The sequence below is a fragment of the Nansenia antarctica genome (assembly GCF_963989245.1).
Source record: "Nansenia antarctica genome assembly, chromosome: 7".
In the NCBI taxonomy this organism is placed as follows: Eukaryota; Metazoa; Chordata; class Actinopteri; order Argentiniformes; family Microstomatidae; genus Nansenia; species Nansenia antarctica.
The window spans coordinates 35,213,035-35,227,554 of record NC_137677.1 but is presented as its reverse complement, the minus strand read 5'-3'; the positions used below and the strand labels follow the sequence as shown (position 1 = coordinate 35,227,554).

General features: G+C 45.2%; 1 protein-coding gene across 1 annotated transcript in view; it reads left to right on the top strand.

Moving 5' to 3' along the window:
* Positions 1-14,520, top strand: part of LOC308161431 (hyccin 2-like) — a gene marked incomplete at both ends in the record, with an annotated part of 115,613 nt that overhangs the window by 17,552 nt on the left and 83,541 nt on the right. The window contains one exon of the mRNA XM_080535449.1: positions 5,244-5,377. Coding sequence (XP_080391575.1) covers positions 5,244-5,377 — 134 coding nt within the window. The remainder of the gene's footprint in view (positions 1-5,243; positions 5,378-14,520) is intronic.

Sequence of the window (14,520 nt, the reverse complement as noted above, 5' to 3'; positions counted from 1 at the left end):
CAGGAAGAGAGAAGGTGAGAGTCTGGTCCGGTCAGGGTAGAACCACAGGAAGAGAGAAGGTGAGAGTCTGGTCCGGTCAGGGTAGAACAACGGTCCAAGCACACGAGACGGACAGTCAGAACCTATGAGGTCCAACGTGGTGCAAGCTTCTGTTCAAGGCCAGTACTAACACGCTTGATATAGTCATGTGTGTCTTCAGTGAGGATGTTTGAATTAGCAGAATCAGATGTGTTACTGCTTGGACTAGAACAAAGGCATGCACCTCGACCGCTGACAGATCCGATCATCTAAACAGACCAGCCCCTTCTACTCAGGGAGGTATTATTGTGTCCTTACATTTTTGGTTAGAAATTATATTAGAACTGGGAAGGTGAGCATTTTATTTTGTAGACTTGCAAAAAAATTGTTCCTGTAACAATGAACAGATCACTGGTTAATACCAGTTTATGACCTTTATAAAACCACTGGTTAATACCAGTTTATGACCTTTATATATAGTTTTGAGCGCTCGTCAGAGAAAGGCATCAGAGACGAGGTATGAGGACTGCTCCCTCCACCCACTCTCTGATCTAATGTAACCCACTCTGATCACAGGTTTTATGTCCCAACAGGTAATTGTGTTTGTGCCAATGTTGTCCCAATCACCGCTCCTCTTCTCTCTCTCTCTCTTCTCTCTCTCTCTCTCTCTCTCTCTCTGCGTGACTGATAGTGAATGTCTGACTGAAATGAAGGTTCTTCTGTCGTTGTCAAATCTAGGCTTCTCACGGAGCGCCCTTGATGTATATCCATTCTAGTACATAGGGTCCCGATGGGCGCCGCCTAGCACTAAGTAGCACATCTACTTCCTGTGTCGTTTGACTCCCAGATCGTTTTGACCACTCAAGCGACGCCGAGTTCTGCGTCAGCGTCAGTCCTCCTATCCATCACCACCACCGCCACGCCCCCTGGGACGAGGCGGCCAATCCAGAGAGAGGAGGGCGGGGTCAAAGCTGCAGAGGCCTCTCCCCGGTCACGCTCGAGGGTAGGGTAAAAAAGGGGGATGATGCCACAGGGGAGGAGGAGGAGGAGGAGGAGGAGGAGGGGCCCCATTTTTGGCTACCTACCTTTCTCTCTTCACCTCCCCAGAGAACGCTAACTCCTCCTGGATCAGACGCTTAACATTTCCAACCCCCCCATCCCCACTTACCGGACCCCCCCCTCGCCCCTAACGTCCTTCAGGGCAGAGAGAGAGCAGAAGCCTCTTAATTAGTCTGGGTGTGAAGGAAGTGTGGATAGGGCCATTGCATTGCATGGAACTCCCATGATGTCATATCCTTTCCCATGATGTCATATCCTTTCTCGTCCTTGACGTGTCTCGTATTACAATTGCCGCCCGCCCCCTCACTCCTTCCTTACTGAGCATGCTCACACACGTCGACCTTGCAACTCGTCCTCTACGCTTGCCTCTGTCAGCTGACAAACAAAACAACTCATTAACACAGTTCTGGTTTCTCTCCTGCCATAGATGTTGTTTCTCTGCTGCCCCTAGTGGTGTTTGGGGAGTTTGACAGTTTCACAACAGTAAGCTTTTGGGCATTTGGGGCCAGCAGCAGCCACAACACCCATCTGGTGTTCCATTCCTCTGGGAGAGTCCTCCATTTTGTTTCTGAGTCCAGCTGGGTTTAATGTGGCGAGTCTGAGCTGCTTTTTTTTTTCTTCCTTTTTTGATTCAGCGAATGTATTATGTTGTTTCCAAGCATGTGCATGCAAAGGCAAACCTGGAAAAAAGAGAAGTGAAGCCCCCCTCCCCCCCATCAAGCCCCCCAAGATAACATCCCCAAAAAAACGCCATCATCGTCATCAGCTCTGAAAACAATGCTCAGCTCCAGCACTCCTTAGCCTTTGTCTTAGCTGTATCTTGTTGATAAGTTTATTAGTTTAGCATTTGTCCATGCTCCCCATTATTTACCTGTGCAGTAAATGGAGCAACTTTACCCTACATGGCTAATTTCCAGCTTTACTCCCCGGAAAGTTGTCAGTAGGGATGCTCCGATTTATCGGCCACCGATTTAAATCGGCCGATTTCACTCCAAATGACTCGATCGGTGATCGGCAAAAATGGCCGATCGCAAAAAACGATCTTTTTATTTATTTTTTCCTTTTTTTTTTTTCCTGGGGAAGACAGATAACTGAACAGAAAACATAGGAGGACGTAACAGTATGTAAACCATGAAGGCCACGTTTATGATGTCTTTTATACAGCCATATCACTGACTTGGGCTTCAGGCCCTAACTGGGTGATAGGCCAGACTTTTACTATGCCATAAAAATGGGTCTGCGTTTGTTTGGTGCCTAATGGATCAAAACTTTTGTCTAAAAAGCAAAAAATATGTAGGCTATCCAGTCAGTAGGCCTACAGTTATGTATTTTTTTTTAAATCGGTATCGGTATCGGTTGATCTTGAGGAAAAAAATCGGTGATCGGTATCGGCCCCAAAAATCCAGATCGGAGCATCCCTAGTTGTCAGTAGGCACTCTAAAAGAAAAAGAAAAATGTAGATTACATACTAGTCTTGGATACTAGACTAGGATACTAGTCTTATCACAACTATTTGGTCTTTACAACCTCATCACTGCCACAAGGTGACCTTAGGACCACCTTTGAGCTGTAATGTTCGTCCAGTCAGTCTGTGGTCACGACATCAACACGAGTACACAACGCAACGAATGTCTGAGGCCTCAGAGCAGTTCTGCAACATCAATCATCATCAACAACAACAGAATCTATACAGGGACGATACTCCTAAAACCCCTTTGACATTAGAGTTCCTTCAGAAGCCCTAAGAGGGGTCATTGGTCATTCTGACATCCGCTTCCTGATGACAGAGGATCACTTCATTGGCTGTTGGTCATTCTCTGCCCATCTTGCCATCGCTTATCTCCCATTCGCTGTCGCCCGGCGTCACTGAGCCACCAAAATGGAGGATGGAACACTTCTTACCCGGGCCCTATTGTGGAACTATGGGATTGATTTTTCTTTAAAGAGGGTTGGTACGGTACGGTGGTGGTCCATTCTTCTAGCTGGGTTCCTGTTTCTATATTTATCCAGAGCGTAGAGCTATATATAGACGTCTGTGGGGACCGCTAGACGGGCCCATCTGGCCGCGGTGTCAGAGTTGAGACTAATTGGGCCGCTACGCTATCGATCTAGAGAGATGTGACCCGGTTCACTGACAGACCTTCTAGAAGCCAGCCAGCCAAAAACAGACCTTCTAGAAGCCAGCCAGCCAGCCAGCCAATAACAGACCTTCTAGAAGCCAGCCAGCCAATAACAGACCTTCTAGAAGCCAGCCAGCCAGCCAGCCAGCCAAAAACAGACCTTCTAGAAGCCAGCCAGCCAAAAACAGACCTTCTAGAAGCCAGCCAGCCAGCCAATAACAGACCTTCTAGAAGCCCGCAAGCCAATCACAGGGCTGATGTTGAAATGAGGAGTGCAGCAGGAGAGCATGACCGAAGCTCGTCGCAGTGTTCTTGTCGTGCATGTCATCCAATCCCTTCTTTTTTTCCCTCTCCCTCAATCTCTCTCTCCCCCTCTGTTCCTGGGCCTGCGTGTGCTTGTGGGACCTCCTCTCTCCGGAGAGACCGTGTTTTTGCCTGTCCAACCGCTGCATGATGGAGAACCTCGGTCTGCCCTCTTCTCTGTTGTGTTTTTAATCTGCTTTCTAACTTTTGTATTTTTTTAATGACATTTTTTCGTTTCACTACATTTTGTAAATGTTTCCCTTTCAGCTTTCAAACAATGGACCTACCAATGGATTTATAAATAGTTTTTTGTGTGTGTGTTTTAGATATGTTTATTTGTGTTATTTTCCGTGTCAATTTGTGGTCTTCAGTATTGGCCTTCGACAGAATGATATGCAGAGTTCCCACGCTGGTCTTAAAAAGCCTTAAGGTCTAAAATCCAGCAAACCAATCTACAAGGCCTAAAAAGGTCTCAAATGTCAGTTATTCGGTCTAAAAATTAAACATTAGATAGATTCGATTAGATTAGAGAAAATCAGTCCGACCACATCTATTTACGCAGAAATGAATCAAGCTGGAACCAAAAAAATGCCAATTCGCTTCCTTTTTTGTCTGTGTGGCAGTGAAATCCCTAATTTCATCACCTCGAGGATGACAAAAAGCTATGGTGTCGCGAATAGGTCTAAAATTATATTCAAAGAAGTCTTAAAAAGGTCTTAAATTTGACTTGTTGAAACTTGGGAACCCTGGTCAGAGTTGTTGGTCTATTTATCTGTCAGAGTTATTGGTCTAAACGTGGTCGACAGTTTCCCACTAGACCTGTAAGAAGTCATTCAGACTATTGTCAAGCTACGGGTGTTTTCACCACTTCGTCTCAGACTTGACCTATTCCTGGTAGTTGCACGTATTTCCTCGCTGGCGTCAGCCCACATGATTGATCTCCTCCTCAGAGTGAAAACCGAAGGTCAGACGTGATTGTAATGGATCGAGGCTGGAAAGCCGTAGCAGGGAGTGACAGGGGAATATGATGAGTGTATGAATCATAAGTAATCATGAATACTAAGGAGCCAGATCTATTTGGGTCTCCTGTAATCCGTCCTGTCAGCAGTGTTTATGAACACTCAGTGACGTTAGATTTAATCTGGATTTTATTTTTTTCTCCTCTCTTCCCACTGATTGTAATTAAAAAGCGTGACGAGGGAACGCTGTGTCCTTGTTGAGGATTAGCAGCGTGTGAAACGTGTAGCCTACCTCTGCGTCCGGGGGAATTCCCAGACAGATTTTGAAGTGGCTTATGATTCTCTCCGCCACCTTTGACTGATGTCCAAATTCCATTGAAGGATAATACTCTGATAGGGGGCTCTATCCACCAAAACAACGGTTCGGCCTACGCTGACTCCACTGAGGTGTACAGTATGGTCGGACAAAACAGTCGTGTTTTGGTAATAATTTATTTCATTTTATAAAGGCCATCTCCAGACGCTCAAAGCTCTTTACTGTTTCCATGTATGGGGGGGGGACAGGGGACGGGGGGACTTACCTCAACCACTACCAAACTAGCTAGCCAATCACTAGCCTGATCTCTCCATTGCTGCCTCCTCATCTGTCTTTTTCTCTATTGTTCTCTCTCTCTCTCTCTCTCTCTCTCTCTCTCTCCGTCTCTCTCTCTCTCTCTCTCTCTCTCTCTCTCTCTCTCTCTCTCTCTCTCTCTCTCTCTCTCTCTCTCCTTGTCTGTCTGTTCAGATGCTGACGGTATGAGCGCAGGGGAAGAGTCCTTCAACCTCAACGACCCAGACGAGGGGTTCTCCTCCGGGGCGTCCAACAGCAGCCAGCCCAGCGCCACCAAGCCTGGGGGGGGAGGGGGAGGCGGCGGCGGCGTGGGACCGAGGGGGGGCAGCCAGAAGAGCAGCAGCAGCGTCAAGAAAGCCGTGACGGCCAGACTTGCCCGGGAGAGGGAGAAGGAGAGGGAGAAGGAGAGGGAGAGGGAGAAGGAGAGGGAGAGAGAAAAGGAGAGGGAGAAGGAGAGAGAGCGGGAGCTGCTGGCGGAGAAACACCGGGAGCTCTCGGCGGACCCCCAGGCGGCCCTGAGGAGACACCACCAGCGCCAGCGGTCCTCCCCTCCCCCCCTCGGCCTGGACGCCATCGAGCTGAGCCCCATCAAGAAGCACCTGAGCTTCCCCGCCGCCGGCCCCGCCCTGGTCAGGACTGCCAGCACCTCCTCCAGCAAGTCCTTCGACTGCACCAACCTGAACCTCAACGGGAGCCAGGGGAGTGCGGCCGACGCTCCGGCCCTGGAGAGAGGGTCACTGGGGGGGCTGGCCACGGTTGCCAGCGGGGGTGGGGCTGGCCGTGGGGGTGGGGCTGGCCGTGGGGGTGGGGCTGGCCACCGCTACTCCACCATCAGCTTGCAAGAGGAGCACCTGGTGCGGCCGGAGGAGGCCCCACAGGACCTGCTGTCCCCCGGGGCTCCCCTCACCAAGCAGTCCCGGTCGCCCAGCTTCAACATGCAGATCATATCCCAGGTGTAGCAGGGAGAGAGGGGAGGGGGGGGGACACAACTGTACACACACACACACACACACACACACACACACGCGCATACATACACACACACACTCGCATGCATACATACACACATACACACACACACACACGCATACACACACACGCATACATACACACACCCACTCGCATGCACACACACACACACACACACACACACACACACACACACACACGTTCTCTTTAGACTCCTCTTCCTGCCCACCAGTCTCTCTACCTGTATGCCTGGGATGAAAGGTGATCCTCTCTCTGGAACACTAGAAGAAGTTTCTAGTGGAGAGGTGTATGCGTGTCTGTGTCTCTGTGTGTGTGTGTGTGTGAGAGAGAGAGAGAGAGTCTCTTTAACCAACCTGACACACTAACACACACACACACACACTGCATCCTCTCTCTAACCAACCTCACACACACACACACACAGCGCACTCTCTCTAACCAACCTGAGCATTCCACCTCTGTGAGACCCACAGATACACAGAACAGAAGGATAAACGTGGGACAGAAATACTGTAATCGGTGGGTAATCTGGGATCTAATTGACCATTTCAGAGTTCAAAGTTCATGACTGATGTTCTAGTCTATTTTGTACGGAATCAGCAATAAGACGACCAATGTCCACCTGAGAAGAGAGGAGCTCTCTGCCGTGTCTCTGATACCGACCTGTTAATTCCTGGGAAATCGTGCAATCTGTATACCTTTGACTATCTTCCTGTGTGTTTATTTTTCCCGTTTAATTTAGCATCATTTGGGTTTTATAGATCTATGATCTGGGTCTGTGTTTGGTTGGAGAATTTACAACCCCAAAGACAGTCGCGCGAATGTTTTCCTTTCTTGAATTGTTACGCTGATTTCAAATCATGTGATTCTCCAGGTTTTTAGTCCATAAAACTTGATTTATTTTTAAATAATTTATGCTGTGTGTATATATATATATACTCATTTGATCTCTGATTTAAGTTACTCAAATGAGTAAAGTTAAGTTTACTCATTTGATCTCTGATTTAAGTTAATCATTTTACACTTGATACTGTTGTTCAATCAAAAAACTGGAATCTCCTGATCAGTCTTGTAGAAGAAGTCCTAAGATGGAGGCTCAATGAAGAGGCCCAGAAATGGAGGATTCTGCCTGTGAAGGACTGAACCAGGAGGGAGAAACCTCCTCGTTAGAACCTCCTCGTCAGAACGGCCTCTACCGACTCTGTCTGTCCAAAGACAGTGCTCCCAAAGACAGTGCAAGTAGGGAAACAGAGATGATTACACACACAATTGTATATGGACCTCTTTCAAATGGATTTCTTTGAGACGACAGGTAACAGACAGACGGTAATATACAGTACTGTTAAATGTTAATGTATGTCGTCTGGTAATGTCATCAGAAAACACTTGGGGTGGGTGTGAGCTGGTTGTCTGTGTCTTTTCCTCATGGCGTTTTTTGATTGAGTTGAACGACCCAGAGACTCGGGTGGCGGTTCTGGTCACTCAACACCTGCTGTCCTGTGTCCATCATCCAGCGTCGTGTGACCTGACGTTCACAAACATTTGTTCTACCTCATTGTGTATTCACCTGCCGCTCGAAAACCACCCGGGCCGCGTTCAGGAAGGGGGACGGGGGGGGCGCTCAGGTAGAAATATGTTGCGTAGAGAAGACCTGCTTCTCTGATCAGGCGGGATATTTAAGGGTTTGTGTCCGTTCTACGCAGTGCAGTTCCATCTGCTACGTTTAGAGCCCTTCCTCAACGTGGCCCAGACTGCTAGTCCATTCTGTCAGGGACATAGATATATAGATATGGTATATGTACTGTATACACCCTGGGCTGTGGACCTCCACTGCAATGGTTGATATGCTGGGGAACACGCGGAGTTCGGAGCCACGGTCCACTCTTCAGTTGTGACCGTTCTTGGCCTGAGTTTCCGTTGATCACATGATGCACAATATGACGTCAGCTGCAAAGCACCAACATGACTGTACATCCCTTCAGGGGGGGTATTCCATCAATGTTGCTAAAGGAAAATCCTGTTCCTTTAGCGGCGTTGATGGAATACCACTCTGGAGTGGTTGTTGTTGTTGTTTTATTTTTTCATTTATTTGTTGTTTGGTTGTTTCTGGCCTGCGCATGTCATACAGCTACATTGGAGTCATCTAATTTCTGTATGTACACGTTTAGGTCCCTAAAATGCTCTGCACAGAGTACACAATGTACTGTGGCTTTTTTTATTTTATTTTTTTATTTAAAGTGCAATTGCTCACATGCATGGAGTTGAGTTAGACAGCCTCTTGTTGTGAATGCCTCTACGTGCGCAGTGGTCCCGTAGCAACCTGTAGTGCACCCCTCCCATGTCTGTGGAGTAGTAGCCTATACTCGTCTGCATGCTAGTAGTGTACCCGGTAACGTACCCCGGTAACGCGCCCCGTTTCAGCTGCTTCGTACGGCCTCGGAGCCGAACCCAGTCTTCCCCCCTCTCTGTTGTAATTTTTTGCCAAATGTGCCAATACGGATTTTCTCCTTATAGAAACAAAGTTTCGATCTTTTGTGTCTTAAGTTGAAGATATACTGGCCTGAGTTGTTTTACGTTTTCTTCTTCTTCTTTTGTTTTGTTTCAGTTTACTAGTCTTAATTCTTAAGCTATAAGGACAAAAGGGATGTTTGGTCGCGCGGCTAAATGTGCCCAGAAAAGCAGCTTGGCTGTACTTGTTTGCTGATGATCATGATGTGACTCTGTACTCTCAGCATCATTATCAAGCCCTCTTGTTCACGAGCATCTGGTGGAACCAGTCTAACAATATATATGTGTATGTATAGGTGTCCGGTGTAGGGACATGTAACTCATATGTGCTTCTGTGTGTGTGCGCTTGTGTGTCTGTGTGTGTGCTCGCTTGTGTGTGTGTGTGTGTGTGTGTGTGTGTGTGTGTGTAAAAGGTGGATGAATGGCTATGTTTAATGTACATAAAACGTTGTGTCAGTCTGCGGTGTACTTGAGGGCGCACACTTATGGATCCGGATGCATCCCTGCTGTTTTGTAGTTCAGGTGCCTGTGTTGATTAGGATCACAAAGCTGTTGGGTTCGCCAGTCACCCTTATTATGTCCTCTTCTGACTGGCTGGCTGTAAACCAGGGGGGCAGCTGGCTCTCACACACACACACACACACACTGCTGTAGAAAAACGCACCTGCGTCGTTTTCCGTCATCTATGTGCAGCTTGGCTCATGTTCTATAGTTTGTGTCGTCGTCGTCATCTGCTGTATTGTGCTGTTTGTGGTGACTGGCGCCCTCTGCTGTCCAAACTGGTGACGTTTATGTCATGAATAAGAGTGTCGGCCCCAGACCACCTAACAGCCTGGAGAGACAGAGACTAAACGGCCTGTTGTTGGTGGCTCTGTCTAACGGACAGAAGAGAATCTCCCTCAGTGTCTTGTGTCCCATTGCATGTTCCTAAGTGTGGGCTTTGTTCTCATACAGTATGATGCACTTTATCCAATCTTTTCATCCATTCTGTCAAGTGATCGATAGATACAGTAGATGTGCAAAATGTGTATACACTCAATGCAGGGTTTTTAGTCTCTTTAAAATAGTAGTTCAGAGCAACGTCACATCCAACGAAAGGAAGACGGAGGGTACAGCTATTTTATTGGTTTTTTCGTTTTCGTTTTCTTTTCCAAACCCCCCAAAAAAGATGTTGGGAAAGGTCTCAGGAGTCTATTGAGTTGAGTTGTCAGAGTTGATTCTATGCAACATTTCCTCCTTTTATTTCTTTTTCTTTTTGTATGGCTTTAAACCTCTTGGAAATAAAGAGCAGATTATTTCTTCTTGGCAAGCATTGAAACTTGTTTCAAGGTGATGGTTCTCTATGGAGTCCCATGTAAGGGAGTTAGTTACAGACTGAGATGGAAGGATCTATATGGGACCCAGTGAGAGACTCACATCTGACTGAAACAAGACAACCATCTTTGTTCTGTTTGTCCTTGTTGCCGGAGGGACTCGTGCCCATAGATATTATACACGTTTCTATATCTATGCTCGTGCCTCCCTCTGCTGACGGTTTCCTTGGTGACCGACTCCCAGTGCCTCCGGGAAGGACCGGTGCTGCATGGGGAGGCCTGCTGCTCTATGACTAACACAAGTTGTTGTATGAAAAATAAACCCAAAATATAATGAATCCAATCGAGAAGTTTCTAACCGAAGCAAGCTAAAGACGTGAAAAACACTGTACCATTGATGTTGTAAATGGAAAGAAGACTTATTTTAAATCCTGTAAATAAGAAATGTATAAAAGAGTGTAAGCAAGACAATATAAAATAAAGACCAGTCTGAAATGTAGAGCGAAATTAATCTGTATATTGTTGAATAAATATTGTGCCGTAAGGGATACTGCTGTGTCTGTCATTTCCTGGTGTTTCATTGGTGGAGTTATGTTATCAGATATTGTAACACAAAAACATCACATTCTGGTCCTGCTGAGAGGGTTATCATTTTCAACATATTATGAACAACATGAACATGACACACATGATGTAAACCATAGGCCTATTAGATGAGACTCCATTCATTTTCTCCGAGCTGACACAAGCAGAGATTTATTTTCAATTGACAGTGGGAGATGGGTCAGTAAAAAGAGTCTATGGAGTCTTCTCAATAATAGGCATAATAGATTCGAAGCCAAGTCTAACATAAGATAAGATAACATAGTTTGAACTTTAAGTTAGCTTTCTAGCTAACGTTTGACCAGCTGATAAGTTAGCTAGAGAAAGACCCAGTACTACCTGTCTTTGTGGGATGTCGTGACGGATGACATGGGATGTTGTGGTCGTCGTGTCACACATGTTTGCGCTGCAGACCTTGCATACCGCTGTTCTGTTCTTCCTACCGTCATGGACAACATAGTCCTTGAATACAAATGTAACATGTTTGGTGTCGCTCCCTCCATCACCATGTTTGGTGTGGCTCCCTCCATCATCATGTTTGGTGTCGCTCCCTCCATCATCATGTTTGGTGTCGCTCCCTCCACCATCATGTTTGGTGTCGCTCCCTCCATCATCATGTTTGGTGTCGCTCCCTCCATCATCATGTTTGGTGTCGCTCCCTCCATCATCATGTTTGGTGTCGCTCCCTCCATCATCATGTTTGGTGTCGCTCCCTCCATCATCATGTTTGGTGTCGCTCCCTCCATCATCATGTTTGGTGTCGCTCCCTCCATCATCATGTTTGGTGTCGCTCCCTCCATCATCATGTTTGGTGTCGCTCCCTCCATCATCATGTTTGGTGTCGCTCCCTCCATCATCATGTTTGGTGTCGCTCCCTCCATCATCATGTTTGGTGTCGCTCCCTCCATCATCATGTTTGGTGTCGCTCCCTCCATCACCATCAGCCTCGTCCGTTGGCCTCCCGCTACCGGTTTGCTGCGCACACACTAGGTTGCTAGGTAACAGGTTACGCGCATTGCACTAGAAATCAGTGACCACCCAATCGTATTTCAAAAATAAAACATAACCTCTCAATATCTAGAAAAATGCAAATAATTAATACATTTAAAAAGTCAAGTCATTTCGAGTCATCTGTCTCAAGTCTAAGTCAAGTCTCAAGTCATGAATACCCAGGGGTGAAAGTGGTTTGAGTTTCTTACAGGAACTATAGGCTACTACCCCAACCTTCATCGTTTCATATTGTTCTCCTCCTGCCCCCAGCTTCATGCATCCCTGAACACACACATCGGGGTGTTGGTGTCGAAATTAGAAACAATTAGGGCTGCCAAGTTTCACCAAAAGTTTGGAGTGAGAGTTTTTGGTGGTGGAGCGACCCAAAACTGTGCACGTTTTGGTAGCGGCGGCCCCTCTCTCCCACACAATTATTTGTGCTAGTTTCCTGCAATTTTAAACCAGCACAAGAAATGAAAATAATTGGAACATTTGATAAAACAAGAGAAATTCAGATAAGTCTTAATAAACAAATACAGTAGCCTACAGAGTCTAAAACAAAATTGGGCCTCATCAAGTGAACGCAACCCCTTGGTCAGCAGCAGAAAGACCCTTGGTCATCATCTTATATACAGTGCATTGCTCATAGATGGCTATCATGTTATACAGTACATACCAGGGTTTTTCCTGGGTCAGAATCAAGCCTTGGAGGTTGATGTTGTGCACGCGCAGTGCGCCCACATTTTCTTTCAGGGACCCCCAATTGTTGTATTTCTATTGTAAATTGTAATTATTAATAATAATAATAATAATAATACGATGCGATTTGAAAGTACCAGTAGGCTACCAGATACGTATGCACATATTTTGCTACCAGGGTTGCCAGATGGAATTGACAATTTCCAGCCCAACCAGTCTAAAAGCTGCCGAATCCACCCGTCCAGTGTGACCAAAAGTAGCCCAATCTGGCAACACGGCTTGCTTAAGGAAGCATTATAGTGGACTAAATTCAAATGTTAATGCAATTTGAGATTGCATTTGCATGTTCCACTTTTGCATGCATTCTTTCAGACAATATTCAAATTCAAATGCAATTCTAATGAGCGGATGTGTTTCCTAGAACATGTAAATGCAATTGCTAATCACATTATTGCATTACAATTTGAATATTGACTCAAATAACGCAGGCAAAAGTGGCAAATGAATATGCTATTTTGGGATTGCATAGTCATTTGCACATTAGAATGAACGTTTGAATTTTGTCAGCTACAAAGCAGCGCATGACTTTGAAAATTAAATGTCAAATGGCTTTGCATTATAATTTTAATATTGACAGCGAATGTGCACATCGGGTACATGAAAATGCAAATGCAAATCATTAGAATTGCATTTGAATTTGAATATTGTCTGAAAGAATGCATGCAAAAGTGGAACATGCAATTGCAATCTCATATTGCATTAGCATTTGAATTGAGTCAGCTATATGCTTCCATACACCTCTGGCCGCCCAATCACACACCGATGGAAGACTCTGATTACAGTAAAAATGTTAATCCACGACCAGGCAGTGCGGGCCAGAGGATTAGAGCAGGCCTGCAATGCACTGTTTATTCTTCTGGTCCATTGTCGAAATAAGCGACACAACAAATGTCCAATTTTACTTAATCCGAAAACGGAATTACACTTATTATTAATAAGGCATTGTCGCAATTAATTAAAAGTACTTACTTTTGTCTCTTTAAAGAATCGGTTTTATTTGTGTCCTATAGTATAGATTACCCCATCATCAGTGATCATGCACCCAGACAGTTAAACAATAACATAGAGTCTGGTGTTAAGGGAACTCATATACAACACTATCTCTATGGATAACCCCAACCCAATAAATATTGGACTAGGCAAATTAATTAAGTAAATAAACTATGAAATAAAGATTCATTAACTATAATCATGTTCAGTGGAATTGTTTTAATTGTATTCAGCATTTGTCAAACATGATCATCGTCGCTCTGGTATAACAACATGTGGGTATAAAAGCTCTGTATGAAACCAGTCCATATTATTATTTCAACAAGGGAGCTGTCAAATATCTTCACACAAAATGTTGTTAACATTCCAGTTAAAACTGCAACAATTCACATTTAAAACCAACTTTAAAATAACTTGACACTGAATTGTCATCAAATTGTCACAAACATCTTCACACTTCAAACTATTTTAAAACTTAAACACTGAGAAGTACAGTATCATATGGAGGGCGGATGTCGCTAAAGTAAAATCCAATCTCGCGAGGTTTATCAAAATAAACGCGGATTTTGGAGGTCTCGCGGGACTTGCCAATTGACGCGCAAAACAAACGGTCAGTAACGAGGCGAGCCGCCTGCTGGAGTACACTGCGAGGCGACTTCAACTAAATACCTACAAGTGAAAGGTTGTGAAAGTGAAAGGTTGTGAAAGGTGAAAGGTTGCTAGCTGCTTTAAATAACTTCTTCATTTAAAATATCAAACAAGAACTACAGCCACACCACGAACACTGCTGTGCTACACAGGTAGGTGAAGTTAGACATTAGCCTGTTAGCTGTAACCTAGCAACATTAGCCTGTTACTGTAACCTAACAATATTAGCCTGTTAGCTGTAACTACTAGCTAACTGTTGTATGAATAATAAGTACATTAAAGAAAGGCCACTCCTTGTTTCAGCCTCACCTGCTGTAATGGCCGATCAGGATACCTTGGTTGATTTGGATAAACTCCTTCTCCAGCTTGGTAAGATTTTATTATTATTATTATTTATTTTTAGAAGTCCTGTGATAAAGATTGGTCACAAGCTAACATTAGCTAATGGTAATGTAAATCTAACCATGTAAATCTGATCTGTATGGGGACATGTAGCCCTGGAGCTAATGGTAATGTAAATCTAACCATGTAAATCTGATCTGTATGGGGACATGTAGCCCTGGAGACCCGTGAGCTGACTCAGAAGAAGGACGACTCAAAGAAACAGATTCAATGTAAGTGAAACTCTACCTTTATGCAAGCATACTAGT